This window comes from Ceratotherium simum, chromosome 9 (assembly GCF_057802395.1).
Source record: "Ceratotherium simum simum isolate JZ-2026a chromosome 9, ASM5780239v1, whole genome shotgun sequence".
NCBI lineage: Eukaryota > Metazoa > Chordata > Mammalia > Perissodactyla > Rhinocerotidae > Ceratotherium > Ceratotherium simum.
Genome location: NC_141908.1, coordinates 77,587,939 through 77,603,688, shown reverse-complemented (window position 1 = coordinate 77,603,688; position 15,750 = coordinate 77,587,939). Strand labels below are relative to the sequence as shown.

Here is a 15,750-nt window from a genome sequence, read left to right as displayed (position 1 = left end):
GTTCCATTCGCCTTGCAGTGATTGATTTAGGAACGGCAATTTGGACAGTAAGATACATGGGGAAGAATTCAGTTGCATACAATAGACTGCTCTTGGATATGAAAATGAATTTTTGGGGCCAGCTCTGTGGCATAGCAGTTAAGTTCGCACAGTCTGCTTCGGCAGCCCAGGTTCGCAGGTTCAGATCCTGGGCATGGACCGACGCACCACTTGTCAAGCCATGCTGTGGCGGTGTCCCATATAAAGTAGAGGAAGGTGGGCACGGATGTTACCCCAGGGCCCATCTTCCTTAGTGAAAAGAGGAGGATTGGCAACCGATGTTAGCTCAGGGCTAATCTTACACAAAAAAATGACAATGAATTTTTGACAACTGGAATTAAAATTAGAGTACCTGAACAAATACTTTTGAACTTCATGTTGCACTGGATAGTGCAGATTGCTATATTGACAAACATATTTCAAGAAAATAGTTATATATATAATAGAATTTTAAAAAATTATTAAAAATTTCTGAGTTTAAATATAGAAAAATTAAATGCCAACATGACAAAAGTCCCTTAGGGAAGCACTGTTGTTTATTTCACTATTTAATTTTTTTCCTTATAGAATGTTTTTTAGTTTATGGAGTAATAGAAATGGTAAAAAAAAAAAAAAAAAAAAACCTATGCCAGTAACCACAGAAGTTTTTGAAATTTTACTGGTCCGTGGAAGTCTGGAAGTCTGGGTGTTGGAAGTCTTGGTCTGTACCCACTAAACTCCATTCTTACCATCCCACTTCTTGACTCCTTGCCGCCTAGCTTTGGGCCTAACCTCTTGGCTGAACTGGTTTCTAGAAGGTTACTGTTGATTTTATGGTCCCCCACCCCCTTTTTTAAACCACATTTCCCCATTGACTTTTAATTCTGTTGCTCCTTCTGTCAGTGAAACTCCCTTTCCTAGTATTTGCTGAGAGTGCTTCTCTATTCACCCCAGTGACCATTTTTCAGTCTCTTTCACTGCCTTTATTTTGTTCCTTTCTGTTTCTTGGGGCTAACTCTTGAAAAACACTGAATGTTTACAATGTCTGTAAATAGTAGGCATGAGAATTAATCAGCCATAAATAGAAGCTGGAAGTTGCTAAGTAGAGACTGTCTTTTGATATAGAGCTAGGTTTGTAATTAGTATTGAACAAAGTTCCCCTAACTGATAACAATTCCTGGTTGGTTTTTTTAAAAGTACACACATATATTTAATGTGTTGTATTCCTTTGTATATACCATTATTAAACCCATTTCTTTATGGACATTTTGATTCCAGTTGTTTAAAAAAAAAAAAAAATACTGTGTGGGCATCCTTGTGCCTACATCTTGGCATACTTGGTGAGTATATCCAAAGTTTAAATTCCTAGTGGTAGAATTGTTGAATTCTGGTGTATGTGCATTTAAAAGTTTGGTAGACATTGCCACATAGCATTTCTGAAAACTTGTACCAATTTGCACTTTTATCAGCAGTATGAGTGCAGCTTTCTCCATATCCTCTCCAATGAATATAATAAAACTTAATGTGTGCTAGTCTAATGAGTGAAAAATATTTTCTTTACGTTTTTATTTATTTTAATTATAACTGAGGTTGAGCATCTTTTGTGTCAGTGGTTCTCAACTAGGGGCGATTTTGCCCCCCCAGGGGACATTTGGCAATATCTGAAGACATTTTTGGTTGTTAGAACAGGGTGAGGGTCTGGGGAGAAGATTCTACTGGCATGCTGCTAAACATCCTACGATGTGCATGACAAAGTATTATCCGGCCCCAAATGTCAGTAGTGCCAGGTTTGAGAAACGCTGTTTTATAGTATTGCATTTCATCTCCTTTGTTGGCTCATTTTTCTTGAGTTATTTTCTTGGTTGCTTCAGAGTTTATAGTATACTTCTTTAACTTACCGCAGTCTGCCTTCTAGTGGGTATTTTACTATTTCATGTACATAGTATAAAAGCTTACAGTATGTTTCCTTTTTGCTCCGCCTGGCCTTTGTGCTATTGTTGTAATACATTTTACTTCTACCTATGTTATAGCTCCCACAATATATTGTTATTATTTTACTTTAAACAGTCCAGTTATCTTCAAAACTTTTTAAACAGCTTTATTGAATTATAATTAACATACATTAGATGCACATATTTCAAGTGTACAATTTGATAAGTTTTGATATATGTATACACTTAGGAAACCATCAGACAATAAAAATAATGAGCATGTTCATCATCTCAAACTTTTCTCTTGCCCCTTGGTAATTCCTCCCCAACCCCAAGCAGCCGCTTGTCTGTTTTCTGTCACTATCGATAAGCTTACATTTTCTAGAATTTCATATAAATGGAATCATAAACTGTGTACTTTTTTTGGTCTGACTTCTTTCATCAAGCATAATTATTTTGAGATTTATCCATGTTGTTGTGTGTATCATTAGGAAAACATTCTTAATGACAGACATTGTGGGTAGTTGGACTGCTGTTATTAAAGAGCATTCTGAATTCCAAAGTCACTGGATGTGTTCTTTGTTTTAGGTCATGACTGTCCAATGTATGATAATCACATGAGAGCACTCGTTGCTGCAGATGTCACTGGACTCATCAGAAAAGAATCTGTTTAAAAATATACGTACAACCAGATCTATTTCTTTGTTGAATGGCTTGATGGATTTCCTTTACTCTGCTTCAGACCAAAGCTGTCCTTCTCAACCAAAGCAAGAAAGGATCCTGCATGAGTCAATCCCAGAATGCTATTCTTACATCACCAACAGGTGAAGAAAACCTCATGAATATCGATCACAGAGACTCAGAGAGCATCACTGGTGAGTCCGGTTTAATAAGTACTGAAGTGCTGTTGCTTACAGGATAAAATGCAGACGCCTCGGTCCTGCATATAAGACCCGCCATGATGAAACCCTGGCCTCCCTTTCCAGCCTGGTGTCCTCAGGGACCGAGTGAATTGATGTCTCCATCTCTGGTCTCCTATCACATTATCAAAATCTGCCTCGTGTGCCGCTCCTTGTCTCTGTCTGACTCCCTCGTACCATGTGAGCCCCTGGTCAGCAGGAACTGCATCATACTCATCTTCCTGTCTCCAGAGGGCAAAGACAGAGTTGCTTGTGTTTGTGTACCTGCAAGCACCTGACAACAGTCCCCAGTACAGAAGAGGCTCTCAGGACGTACAGAGTATACAAACACGGGAACAGACCCAAAAGCTCTTACCTGCCAGATTAAACCAAAAAATCTCTGAACACCCAAAGTTTTTTCTAAACTTTGGTTCTAAAACTCATTGGTCCACAAAACCTGACCTGTGCAGCTATTTCTAGGTTTATCTCAGTTTAAATATTAATGTTTGCTGAAAATGTATTAATGTATTTAAATATGTGGTGCTGCTACAAATCGGTTGGGGGTGTTATAAAGTAAATGCACAGTACTGCTTTTCTAAAACTCCAAAAAAGTCTGAGACCCATCTAAACCCAAAGTTTTTTTCTGTATTTATTCAGCTTTACTGAGATATCTCTATTAAGAGACAATAAAATGCACCCATTTTAAGCGTACAGTTTGGTTTTGACAAATATATATACTTGTGTAACCACCAGTACAATCAAGTTGTAGACTATTTTTATTATCCCCCAAAAGTTCCCTTGTCCGCACATCTCCCCACTCTTCACCACTGGCTCCAGGCAACCACTGATCTGTTTCTGTCACTATAGATAAAATTTGCTTGTTCTAGAATTTCATATAAATTAATCTATGTCTCTTATGTCTGGCTTTTTTATGCAGCAGACTGTTTTTGAGATTTACCCACGTTGTGATATTTATCAGTAGTTCATTCGTTTTTATTGCTGAGTTGCAGTTACTCAACTCTGCTGTTGTAGCAGAAAAGCAGTCCTAGACAATACATAGAAGAACAGATGTCACTGTGTTCCAATAAAACTTGATTTACAACCGGGCAGGGTGGCCTGCGGGCTATAGTTTGCTGCCCTCTGCTTCACAGTGTCAATACTTGGTGACGTCAGTGTTTTTGATTTTAGCCATTCTAGTAGTTGTGTACTACTAGGTGCCTCTTTGTGGTTTTAATTTATTTTTCCCTGATGACTAATGATGTTGAGCATCTTTTCATGTGCGTATTCGCCATTTCTTGATCTTATTTTGAGTTGTTTATTCAAATCATTTGCCCATTTTAAAATTCCTTACTATTGAATTGTTAATGTTCTTTATACATTCTAGATGTAAATCCTGGGGACCAGCCCAGTGGCGCAAGCAGTTAAGTGCGCGCGCTCTGCTGCAGCGGCCCGGGGTTCGCAGGTTCGGATCCCGGGCACCCACCGATGCACTGCTTGTCAAGCCATGCTGTGGCGGCATCCCATATAAAGTGAAGGAAGATGGGGATGGATGTTAGCCCAGGGCCAGTCTTCCTCAGCAAAAAGAGGAAGATTGGCAGATGTTAGCTCAGGGCCGACTTTCCTCACACAAAAAGAAATATATATGTATAGATGTAAATCCTTTGTTAGATAAATGGAGTGCAGATATTTTCTCCTAGACTGTGGCTTGCCTTTTCACCTTCTTAATGCTGTCTTTTGAAGAGCACAAGTTTTAAATTTTGGTAGAGTCCAGTTTATCAGTTTTTACTTTTATAGTTCATGTTTTTTGTGTCGTTTCTAAGAAGTCTTTGTATACCTCAAGATCACAAAGATATTGTCCTTTGTTTTCTTTTAAAAGTTTTATAGTTTTTGCTTTTACATTTGGGTCAGTGGTTCATTTTATAGTTAATTATTAGTATAGAATGAGATTAGAGTCCAGATTTTATTTTTTCCAATTGAATGTTTAGTTGTTCCTTCATCATTTGTTGCAAACATCATTTTTCACCCTATTGAATTACCTGGTAATTTCTTTGAAAAATCACTTGATTATATATGTGTGGGTGGGTCTATTTCTGGACTTTTTTCTGTTCCTTTAATCCCTAAGTCTGTCTTTACATACATAGTACCACATTACCTTGATTACTGTAACTCTATAGTAAATCTTGAAATCAGGTAGTATAAATTCTCCAACTTCATTCTTGTTTTTCAAAAATTATTTTGGCCATTCTAGATGTTTCACATTTCTATATAATTTTAGAATTTGCTTGTCAATTTCTACTAGAAAAGAGTGCTGGAATTTTGAATGGAATTGCATAGACACTATAGAGAAATGACATCTTAAGACTATTGAATCTTCTAATCCATGAACATGATATACCTCTCCATTTATTTAGATCTTCTTTAATTTCTCAACAGTATTTTGTCATTTTTATTATACAGTTTTTAGACAGAATTTATTAAATTTAATCTTAAGAATTTTGTTTTTTTCTGCTACTGTGAATGGCATTATTTAATTTAATTCTCCAGCTGTTTGTTACTAGTATATAAAAATGAAATTAATTCTTCTTATATTGACCTTGTGTTCTGCAACTTTGCTTAACTTACTTAGTTTTATTAACTTTCTTATAGATGCCTTAGAATTCTCTACGTGAACCATAACATTGTCTGCAAATGGAGACAGTTTTTCATATTCCTTTTCAATCTGGATGTGTTTTCTTTTTCTTGCCTTATTGAATGGGACAGAATATTAGTATATTTTTGAGTAAAAGTGGTGAGAACAAACCTTCTTGCCCTATTTCCAATGTATTAGGAGAAAAGTTACAGTCTTTCACCATTAAGTTTCTTGAGAATGCACTTTATCAAATTGAGAAAGTGTCCTTCTCTTCCTGGTTGGATGAGAGGTTTTTGTCATGAATGGGTTGAATTTTGTCAAATGCCTATTCTCCATTTATTGACATGGTTTTTCTCTTTTACTCTTTAGTGTGGTGAATTCTGTTGATTCAATTTTGAATTGTAAACCAACCTTGCATTCCTGGGGAATACTCTACTTTGTTGTGTTGTATTATCTTTCTTATATGTTGTGGATTTGATTTATTAATGTTTTGTTATGGGTGTGTGTGTGTGTGTGTGTGTGCGCTCCATTCATGAGAACTATTGGTTTATACTTTTTTTGCAGTGTCTTTGCTTGATTTTGGTATTGGAGTAATGCTGGCCTCATAAAATGAGTTGTGAAGTATTCCCTCATCTATTTTCGGAGTTTATGTAGAATTGGTATTATGACATTTTCTATCCTTTTACTTTTAACTTATCTGAGTATTTAAAGGACGTCTCCTGCAGATAGCTTATAGCTTATAGTTAAATCTCTTTTTTTTTTTTTAATCCAGTCTGACAATCTCTACTTTCTAATTGGGGGTATTTAGACCATTTATATTTAATATAATTATCAGTTTGGTGGAGTCTACTGTACTCCTACTTGTTTCCTATTTGTTCCATTTTAAAGTTCATTATTCCTTTTTTCCTCATTCTTTCCCTCTTTTGAATTGAATTGTTTTTTTTTTTTTTTTTTTTAGGATTCCATATTAATTCCACTATTGACTTATTAGCTATAGCTCTCATTTTTCTCAGTGGTTGCTCTATGTTTGCAATATAAATTTTTAACCTGTCTTCAAATAACTTTACACTATTTCAAAAGTGACACCCTTACAACAGTATTCTTCCATTTCTTCCTACTGTCCTACATATTGTTGTTGCCATTACGTTTGTGTCTACATATGTTGTACACATATTACATTGTTGTTATTTTTGCTTTAAACAATTATAAATTAAATAAATTAGAATAAAAGGCTTATATATTTACACATATATTTACAATTTCTGTCACTTTTATTTCTTTTTTGTAGATTGAAGTTTCCATCTCATATCCTTTTTGCCTGAAAAACTTGAACATTCTTGTAATATGAATAGTCAGTTTTTTGCTTATCTGAAAAAGTCTTTATTCACCTTTTTGAAAAGTGTTTTCTCTGATACAGAATTCTAAGTTGACTTTTCTATGTGCTTGAATGACTGTGCACTTCAATGATATTACATTGTCATCCACCTTGCATTGCTTCCTATGGAAATCATTCTTGTCTTTGTTCCCTGAGATGAAATGTGTCTCTTTTTTTCTTTCTGCTTTAGGATTGTCTCTGAGTTTTCTTTGTGTTTATCCTGCTTGGAGTTATCGAGCTTTCTTAAACTATGGGTTTATAGTTTTAATTAAATTTGTAAGAGATTGGTCATTATTTCTTCAAATATTCTTTCCACTCTCACCTCTCTCCTCTTCTGTGATTGCAACTGCACGTATGTTAGACTGCTTGATATTGTGACACAAGTCGTTGATGCTCTGTTCTTTTTTTCCCCAGTCTTTTTTTCTCTATGCTTCATTGTAGATAGTTTCCATTGCTATGCCTTTAAGTCTACTGTTCTTCTGGAGAATGTCTTGTCTGTTAATCTTATCCAATGAATTCTTCATTTTAGATATTGTACTCTAGTTCTATTTGGGTTTTATAAATATAGATATATCTTATGTTTCTCTTTTCATCAAGTTCATGTTTTCCTTTTAAATCTTTGAGCATATTAGTAATAACTTTTAAAATTGTTGCTTACTAATTTTATCATTTTTATCATCCCTCGGCCTGTTTCTGTTGACTCATTTTCTAACTGGTTATGGATTACAATTTGCTTATTCTTTTTGTATCTAGTAATTTTTTATTGAACGCTGAACATTATGAATGTTACATTGTTAGATATTTGGATTTTGTTATCTTCCTTGGAAGACTGTTAAAATTTGTTTTGACAGGTCCTTACGTTACTAGCTGATAAGATCAATCCTTTTGTGACTTTTCTTTAATCTTTGTTATGTAGGTCTCTAGATCACACTCTAGACCACACTCTTGTGTGCTTTATTCTAGCAGTAATTTAACCCTACTACCACTAGGCATGACCCTGCTATGATCTTTGTTGATTGTCCTGACTGTTGGAAGTAGGGAATTGGTAACCTTGAATTTTCACAGAATTTTATTAATGCTAATTAAAAAAAATTTCTAGGGAATCGTAGCTCTTTTAATGAATATTACTTTTGTTCTTCATTTCCAATTTACCCTTGAATGCCTAAGAATCTGTTTTTAATTCTGCCTTATTTATAGTCAACTTCTCTTCCCACAGGTATTACAATGACAATCTATATGTGATATATTTGTGGCAGGAAAAATTTGGATAATCATGTGGAATTCATAGAAGTAGAGTTTGGCTCTTATTTAAGAGATCTGCTAAGGGTTGAGAGCTTCTTTAGAACCATATATAAGGTTATAAGTGTACCTCATCTTTGTGGTTATGAAGCCACTGCTTGTCCTTCTGGGTGAATAGGGTTGTGTGATATTGTCAGCCTCCTTGTATTTGACTTATTAAATTGTCACTGTTAAGTTAAGGTCAAGTTGTAGAAATTTACTCTTTAAAGGTATGTTTTCTTAAGATGAACTTTGTTGTTCTTTCCCAGAGTTAGAACATGTTTCTTTACACTGCCCACAAAGGAAATACCAGATCTCTTTAAAAAGTGAGAGGGTTCATATGACATCCTGTATTTTCTCTATTTTAAGTGCTAGTATTTTAAGCACGTTAAAAGGGATAACTTTCCCTTTTTTGTAAACAGCCATATTTGAGAGGTGTTAAATGATGGGCAGTATTTGGAACAGGAAGCTAGGAGCAAACACTTCAAGGCAGAGAAGCCTGGGTGTGTTCAGAGATGTGTATGCAGTGGGAGAGTTAGAGGTATGCAGGTAAGAGAGCAGTGATGGGAAAGGTATTTAGGACTTTAAATGTACCATATCTTTCAAATAAAAATGATAAAGTACTTATTCCAGGACCGGTGCTGGACACCGTGCTGGAATGTTAACCTTACTGGTTAACGTTTAACCACTAAATGTTCTTTTTTTTTTTTTTTTTTAATCTAGCTGCTGTGAGAGTATACTAAAATGTAGTTTTCCCAAATTTTGAAGAATCCTCCCACAGAGTTCAAATTCTGTTATTATAAAAGATGTAATTTTATTCCTTTTGAACTGGCTAATTTCTACTGGTAGTTTTGTGTTGCCTTTTTTCTCCAAGCATATAAGTTATTTGAGATGTGATCTCTTTTAAGCAGCGCTAAATAGATTGATAAGGAGGAAATAAAAAATTTGTCTAAATTCATTTTAAACCTTAAAAACATAGTTATGTTCACTAAGCAATATATTTTTAGATAGGGTACAATTAAAATTCATGGTATTATTTTTACTATAGAAGTTCTCATATTAAAGAAAGCTAGAGAAAGACCAACTGTAGTACCAGGATATATTAATAAAAATCAGTGGAGAAATGATCTTGGCTCGTGTTTTTTTGATTATCCTACTTTTGCAAAACTAATTTCACCAATTTTTCTCTGTAGCCTAGTAAATTGAAATACATTAGATTCATTTACGTGGCGTCTCCTCTTTAGATGTCTGCTCCAATGAGGATCTCCCTGAAGTTGAGCTGGTGAGTTTGCTGGAAGAACAGCTACCCCAGTATAAGCTGAGAGTGGACTCTCTCTTCCTGTATGAAAATCAAGACTGGACTCGTTCCCCACACCAGCAGCAACATGCATCTGATGCCCTCTCTCCAGTCCTCGCTGAAGAGACTTTCCGTTATATGAGTGAGTATTTTTTACCCCTTTAGAGTTTGTCCATTTAAATAAAGATCATGAATATCTTGGTGTTGACTTTTAAAACGTTTGACGTCCCTAGCCATTGTTCGGTGTGTACTGAGTTTAACTCGAACTGATTTAACTGCATGAAGAGATGATTCGAATTGTGTTATGTCTGATGCTAAAATTTGTCATTCTTATGACTCTGAGTGTCCAGGGTTGCAAGCATACTCACATGTCTCCATTTCTCCCATCTTTTACTTGATGTTTTCCTCAGACTGAGTAGAAAAATGAACTTTAAAAAAAAAGTAGTGAAATTATTTAAAAATTTAATATGCCTTTATATCTCTCAACACTTATTATCCCAATAGTTTGATATCCTGAGCCATCAGCTTTTTGACTCTTATTTTCCTTATTAAACACAGTCACAGGAACTGTCAGTCATAAGAAGCGTATTTCTTGGATTCTTGGATACATGAGTAGTTTTAATAATGCCAAGGAGAAATAAGTGCACACTGTAGAGTACTCTTCATTATTTACTTAAGGATTCATAGAGAATATTTCAGTGAGAGGCTAAGCCAGATTCGTCCTGAAAATAACTCTGTTTTACACCAAGCTCTTAGAAATGACAAAATTAAATAGAACATTTTTAAAGTTTAACGTATGGAGGGTTCTTTATTTTTGACCTCATTCCAAAAATCTGCATTCAGGCTGAGCTTACTTTTTTTATTCATTCACTATAAAAATGTTAGAATATATAAATAAGTCTGCAAGTTCAACACTGGTGTCTTTGTGAAATTCTTTCCATTTGAATTAGATATGAGATTGCATCAGAACCTAGACATTTTCCCAGTGAGTGCTTCAGTGTTTTTAAAGATTGTAGCTGGATAATGATTGTTGTGAAATACTCATTTTCATAGTAATCAGTAACTCGCTTTTAATAGTAGTTTCTTAGGACCAGGTTATTTAACTGCTCAGAAAAAGAATTGTAAACACTGTTTAAACTTGAATTGAAATATCAGAAAACTCAAACTTTATTTCTATCTTCAGTAATTCTTTTAAATAGTTGAATATTAAATTAAGTCTCTTCAGGTTTTCTTAACTTTCTAGTTTGAGAAGTTCCTTGCTTGAGATTTTCTGGGAAATGCTTTTTAGAAGGAACACTGTTTTTGATTTTCATTTCCCTTTGTTCCACAAGTTTTTAGATTTATGAGAAGAAAATTTCAAACTGAAATTTCATCAGGATAAATTTAGTTTGTCATTATTTTGATAAAGTGGCACAAAAAGTGCGCCTTTGTTTACCAGTTCTTTGTCCTGCAGGCCACTGAGGGGTGGAACTGTAGCTAGGAAGATGTCTTAGATCATGATTTAATGGAGTTACTTTTAGGATGAATTTTAAATAAAAAGACTGGAAAATAAAAGATAAGCAAATTCTAAAATACCTGGTTTTTAGGACTTTATGCAAAACAAACCCTAATGTTCAGGGGAGCAATTTAAAACTTCAGATACTAGGATAATATAGATCCGTACTTCCAGGCTCTAGGAAACTATCCTATTCCTTTAGTCTAATGGTACTAGTTCTACTTCAACAATATGAAAATGGAACTATATATGATATACCTAAGACCATGAAGCAAATAGGCCGGGATTATAATTGGTCCATTATACTTTATCTTTGTTGTACTTTAATGTCACTGTTATTTTAAAGGTATCAATTCTTTGGGTTAACAGTTCACACAACTATAAATAAACTTCATTATGAATTTGCATCTTATGAATGTAAAAGGTAAGTGATTTACTATTTAGCGAATAGGCCAAGGTTCTAAAAAGCAAGATACAAAACATTCTCTTACCCTTTCCCACAGTTTTCTATCCCCTTGAGATTTCAAGATTTGTGGTTTTGAATAATTATTCAGTACCTGGCAAGCCATCCTCGGTTCACTCCCTTGTGCTCCTTCAGCCCCTCCTTATCCCCGCTCCCCTCACGTACCAGTAGACACTGGTGCTCATTAGAGTGAACTTAACAGCTAATAAAAAGAAGTGGTACTTTCTCTTCAATAACATAAAGAAATTGAAAGAGCTGTGAGAAGAAAATAAATTTGGAAGGAAGCATGAGCAGGGTTTTGCATTGGGAGCCTCTCTCGCATGAATGAAAGGATACTGGTTGTTCTCTGAAGCCCCCACCAAGCCAGAAAGAGATTGTTTACTTTTAAAATAGAACACTTGAGAGTACTGGGTAGGTCCAAAAAAAATAATTCCATCCTAGTCCCCGCCATACACACACAAAATGTAAGATACTCAAAGAATGTTTTGCATGCAGAACATGTCACTCCAGGGTTTTCTTAATTTCATTAAGAATGAGACCCAGAGTGAGCATTAGGGTGAGCAGTGAAGAGTAAAAATAGAAACCTGATCTGCCTTTCAGGATGTTTTGTGGGTCGGGGGGGTGAAGGATCACCTGTACTACTTCCTAATCTGTAAGAAAAAAAGGGGGGAAAATGATTGGTTATATAAGTTTTATTTAAGGCATCAACATCACTTGGGAACTGGTTAGAAATGCAGGTTCTCGGGCCCACCCCCAGATCTTTAGAATCAGAAACTCTGGGGGTGTGGCACTGCAGTCTGTGTTTTAACAAGTCCTCCTAATAGTACTGATCATACTCAGATTTGAGACCCACTGATATAAAGTTTTGTCACCCAAAGCTAAATGGTCATTTCACAGTGACATTAATTAGAGAATTTAAGGAATTAGGGAGAATGTACAATTTTGCAGAGAAATACAGTTGTAGTAATTATTATTTCTGATTGGTAGTTATGCTTTTCTTCAAGCTCTACCCTCAAAAATCATTGGCCTTGGGGGCCAGCCCAGTGGTGTAGTGGTTAAGTTCGCACGCTCCACTTTAGCAACCCGAGGTTCACAGATTCAGATCCCGGGCGTGGACCTACGCACCCACCGCTCATCAAGCCATGCTGTAGCGGCATCCCATAAAAAATAGAGAAAGAAGGGCATGGATGTTAGCCAAGGGCCAATCTTCCTCAGCAAAAAAGAGGAGGATTGGCAACAGATGTTAGCTCAGAGCTAATCTTCCTCATATACACACAAAAAAAGTCATTGACCTTTATTGGCTGGAGAGGAAATATAACTGATAATGTTCATGAAGTATTAACCATGGTCAGATCATAGAGGTAAGCAGATTTAGAATTCCTCAGATCAGCCCTCTCAACCAATTCCACAAAAGAATTAAGCCATCTGTCCTGAGACACCTATCGTATACTGGATGACCTTATCGCCTATGTGTCATGTACTGGCTAAGTATTATCCTTGGGAGAACTGAGAAAATTGTCACCCAAATCATCACCTACATGTAAGGCTTAATTGTCCCCTGGAACCCTGTTGAGAAAGGCTGCCCTAGATAGTATATATCATCATTCTCCTTCTTTTTGTTCTGTCTCAGTTCTATTGAAGGCAGTTTTTGGTATTGTAGAGATCTCTATATTATAGCAGCAAGAGCTGCCGTCACTTCTTTGGAGTTAAAACCTCAAGACCTGTCTGTAGTTGTCAGGAGCTGTGGCAGCTTTTGCTATATGCCACGTGGGCAGTGCTTGTGTTTCGTTTCTTTTGCTGTTGTTGTTTTGGCTTTGTTTTTTGGTGTAGGAAGGTTGGAGTGTAATGACAATTAGTAGTCTTTTTAAAATTGAGTGTGGTAAAAACTCTAGATCTTGAAAAGGGACATTTGAAAGAACTATCAAGCACCATCTCATATAAATGACAAAGATATCAAAATGGATTGACATTGGCATTTCCCATCCTGAAAAAATGTGAGATTGGAGTAGTTGATGTAAAGTTATGCAGAGTTAGAACATAAAGTAAGAATTAGTGAAGTGCTTATGTATATTACCCCCCCATATTTTTTCAGAAACATTAGAGCCTTCAAATGTTACACCAAAAATGTTGAACATTAATTAACAACCTTCGGAAACCAAGTTGCAAATTGTTCTGTAAAAATGTTTATCTATATGTCAATTATACCACAATAAAAAATTTTTTTATAAGTTTATCATCTCCCTGATGTATAAGTTTCTTTTTAGAGAGTTAGGGAAGTTCCTGTCTAGAAACAAACATGAAGCATTGCTAATTTCTGTACCATTTAACATTTTAATTTTAACAGCTGAGAACTGAAGGGAAAATATAATTTGATAGGATTAATTATAATAAAGTCAGCCTGCTTGGCCATCTCTGCATTCTTGGTTACAGAATTCCAGGGAAGAATTAGTCTATGGCTTTAGAAGCATTTAATCACAATGTCCAGATGCCAAGAGAACACTTAAGAGCTTTGCCCCGACTACTTTTGGAGTCATCCCAAGCGCATGTCTGTATCAGGAGTATTGTGATAAGGAAGAGGAGACAGAACTGATTAGGCTGCAGAGAGGAATCCATTGTGTTCCTGTCTGCTTTGTGACTGACTGACTCAATTGAGCAACTCTGCCCCTGGTGCCCCAGCCTTTGGGGCTTGGTAGTTTATAGACTGTTTCACATAAAATATAAGAATCTAAGAATTCTCGTTGCATTATCTAACTTCTTTGCCATAATAACACATATTTAAGCATTCTAAAATTCATTTTTGCTTTTTGGAACCACTTAGCAAGAGCTGCTATTTTTTAATTGCAAAGATAACATTTGTTCTTCATGGAAAATTAGCAAAAAACTGAAAAGAAAATAGCTGATAACCATAATCCTTACCCAGAGATAACCACTGTTAACATTTTAATGTATATCCTTCCAGCCTCACTTGTGTATAGACATATATAGATATGCACATACTTTAAAAAACAAAGTTGGGATCTATGCTGTTTTGTAACGTGGGTTCACAGATGGATACTATAGTATTTCACCAAGTAAAGGCCTTTTGATGTTCTTAGTGGGGCTGTGGTAGAAACAGCAGCACTGTACAAAGAGCCCATTACTGGGAATGCTTAGGCCTAAGTTTTTTCTTAAGACCTTCTGTGATAGGGGTTGTTTTCACCTCATTATTATCCTGGCTTTGCCACTAATAGCTTGCTTGTGGTCTTGGCCATGTCATGTAAGTCTTCTCAGTCAAGGTTCCTCATACAAGAAAATGAGATCATTAAATTAGATAACTTCTTAAGGTTCAGCTTTAAATTCTCAGATCATGACAGGCGGTAAGCATTTATAGGAAATATGTTTTAGTTTCTCCTACTAAAACATGTTTTACTTCTTTTCTGTGTTACTGTATCCTTCATTTTCTCTTCCCCTTTCATCATGTGTGACTTGTAGCTCACAGCTATTCATTACAACCTTAACTTACTAGTTTGACTTCTGGTCGGCCATGTAATATAAGCCGTGTCATGTATTTTTTAAATCAGTTGTGTAAAAACTGTTTTTGACTGAGTTTCCAGGATTCCTGGTTCTTGCTTTGAGTGTTAATGCTGGATCTGGTTTTCATCCCTAGCTCCACATCAGAACACCTGGGCATCTTTTACTTACTACCTGTGCCCTGGGGCACCTCCAAATTAGTTAAATGAGAATCTGGAGTTGAGACCCACTGCCCTAGTTTACATTTGGTTGTGCAACCATTGGCTGGTTTTCTTGTAACTAGTTTAGAGCATAGATATATTGATGTGATTTATTTTCCCTCATCTTATTACAGTCATGCATTGTTTAATGATGGGAATACGTTCTGAGAAATGTGTCGTTAGGCGATTTTATTGTTGTGTGAACATCATAGAGTGTACTTACACAAACCTAGATAGTACAGCCTACTACACACTTAGGCTATAAGGTACTCATCTTATGGGACCATGGTCATGTATGCAGTCCACCTTTGACCGAAACATCATTATGCGGCACATGACTATATGGAGACCAGAAGTAGAAAAGACCACATCCTGTATCTACCTTATTTTTTAATCCTTTTTTCCTGCTATGCTACCACGTTCAGTTGTGAAGATGCGTTAGGCCCACAAGCCTGTTTCCCTTGGCCCCGTGATTAAATTATGGGGCTAGTTTCTCTACTTGTAAATATAAATTCCTTTGGAGTAAAAATGTTTCTTTCCAGGTTTTGGTGTTTTGTTTTTTTTTTTTTTTAATTATATTCAGTTTAAAACTTTTTTAGCTATCTCCTAATACCATCAACCCAGCACTTTTATTTTACTTTGAACTAGGAATAAG

General features: G+C 35.7%; 1 protein-coding gene across 11 annotated transcripts in view; it reads left to right on the top strand.

Annotated features, from left to right (window-relative positions):
* TRAK2 (trafficking kinesin protein 2) overlaps positions 1–15,750 on the top strand; it is a 63,935-nt gene that overhangs the window by 23,868 nt on the left and 24,317 nt on the right. For 8 of the 11 annotated variants that reach the window (XM_087435604.1, XM_087435610.1, XM_087435609.1 and 5 more), the window contains 2 exons: positions 2,538–2,824; positions 9,375–9,569. In XM_087435604.1, the coding sequence (XP_087291730.1) occupies positions 2,734–2,824; positions 9,375–9,569 (286 nt within the window). In that variant the 5' untranslated portion in view covers positions 2,538–2,733. The remainder of the gene's footprint in view (positions 1–2,537; positions 2,825–9,374; positions 9,570–15,750) is intronic. The other 3 variants (XM_087435613.1, XM_087435612.1, XM_087435611.1) reach the window with 1 other exon arrangement.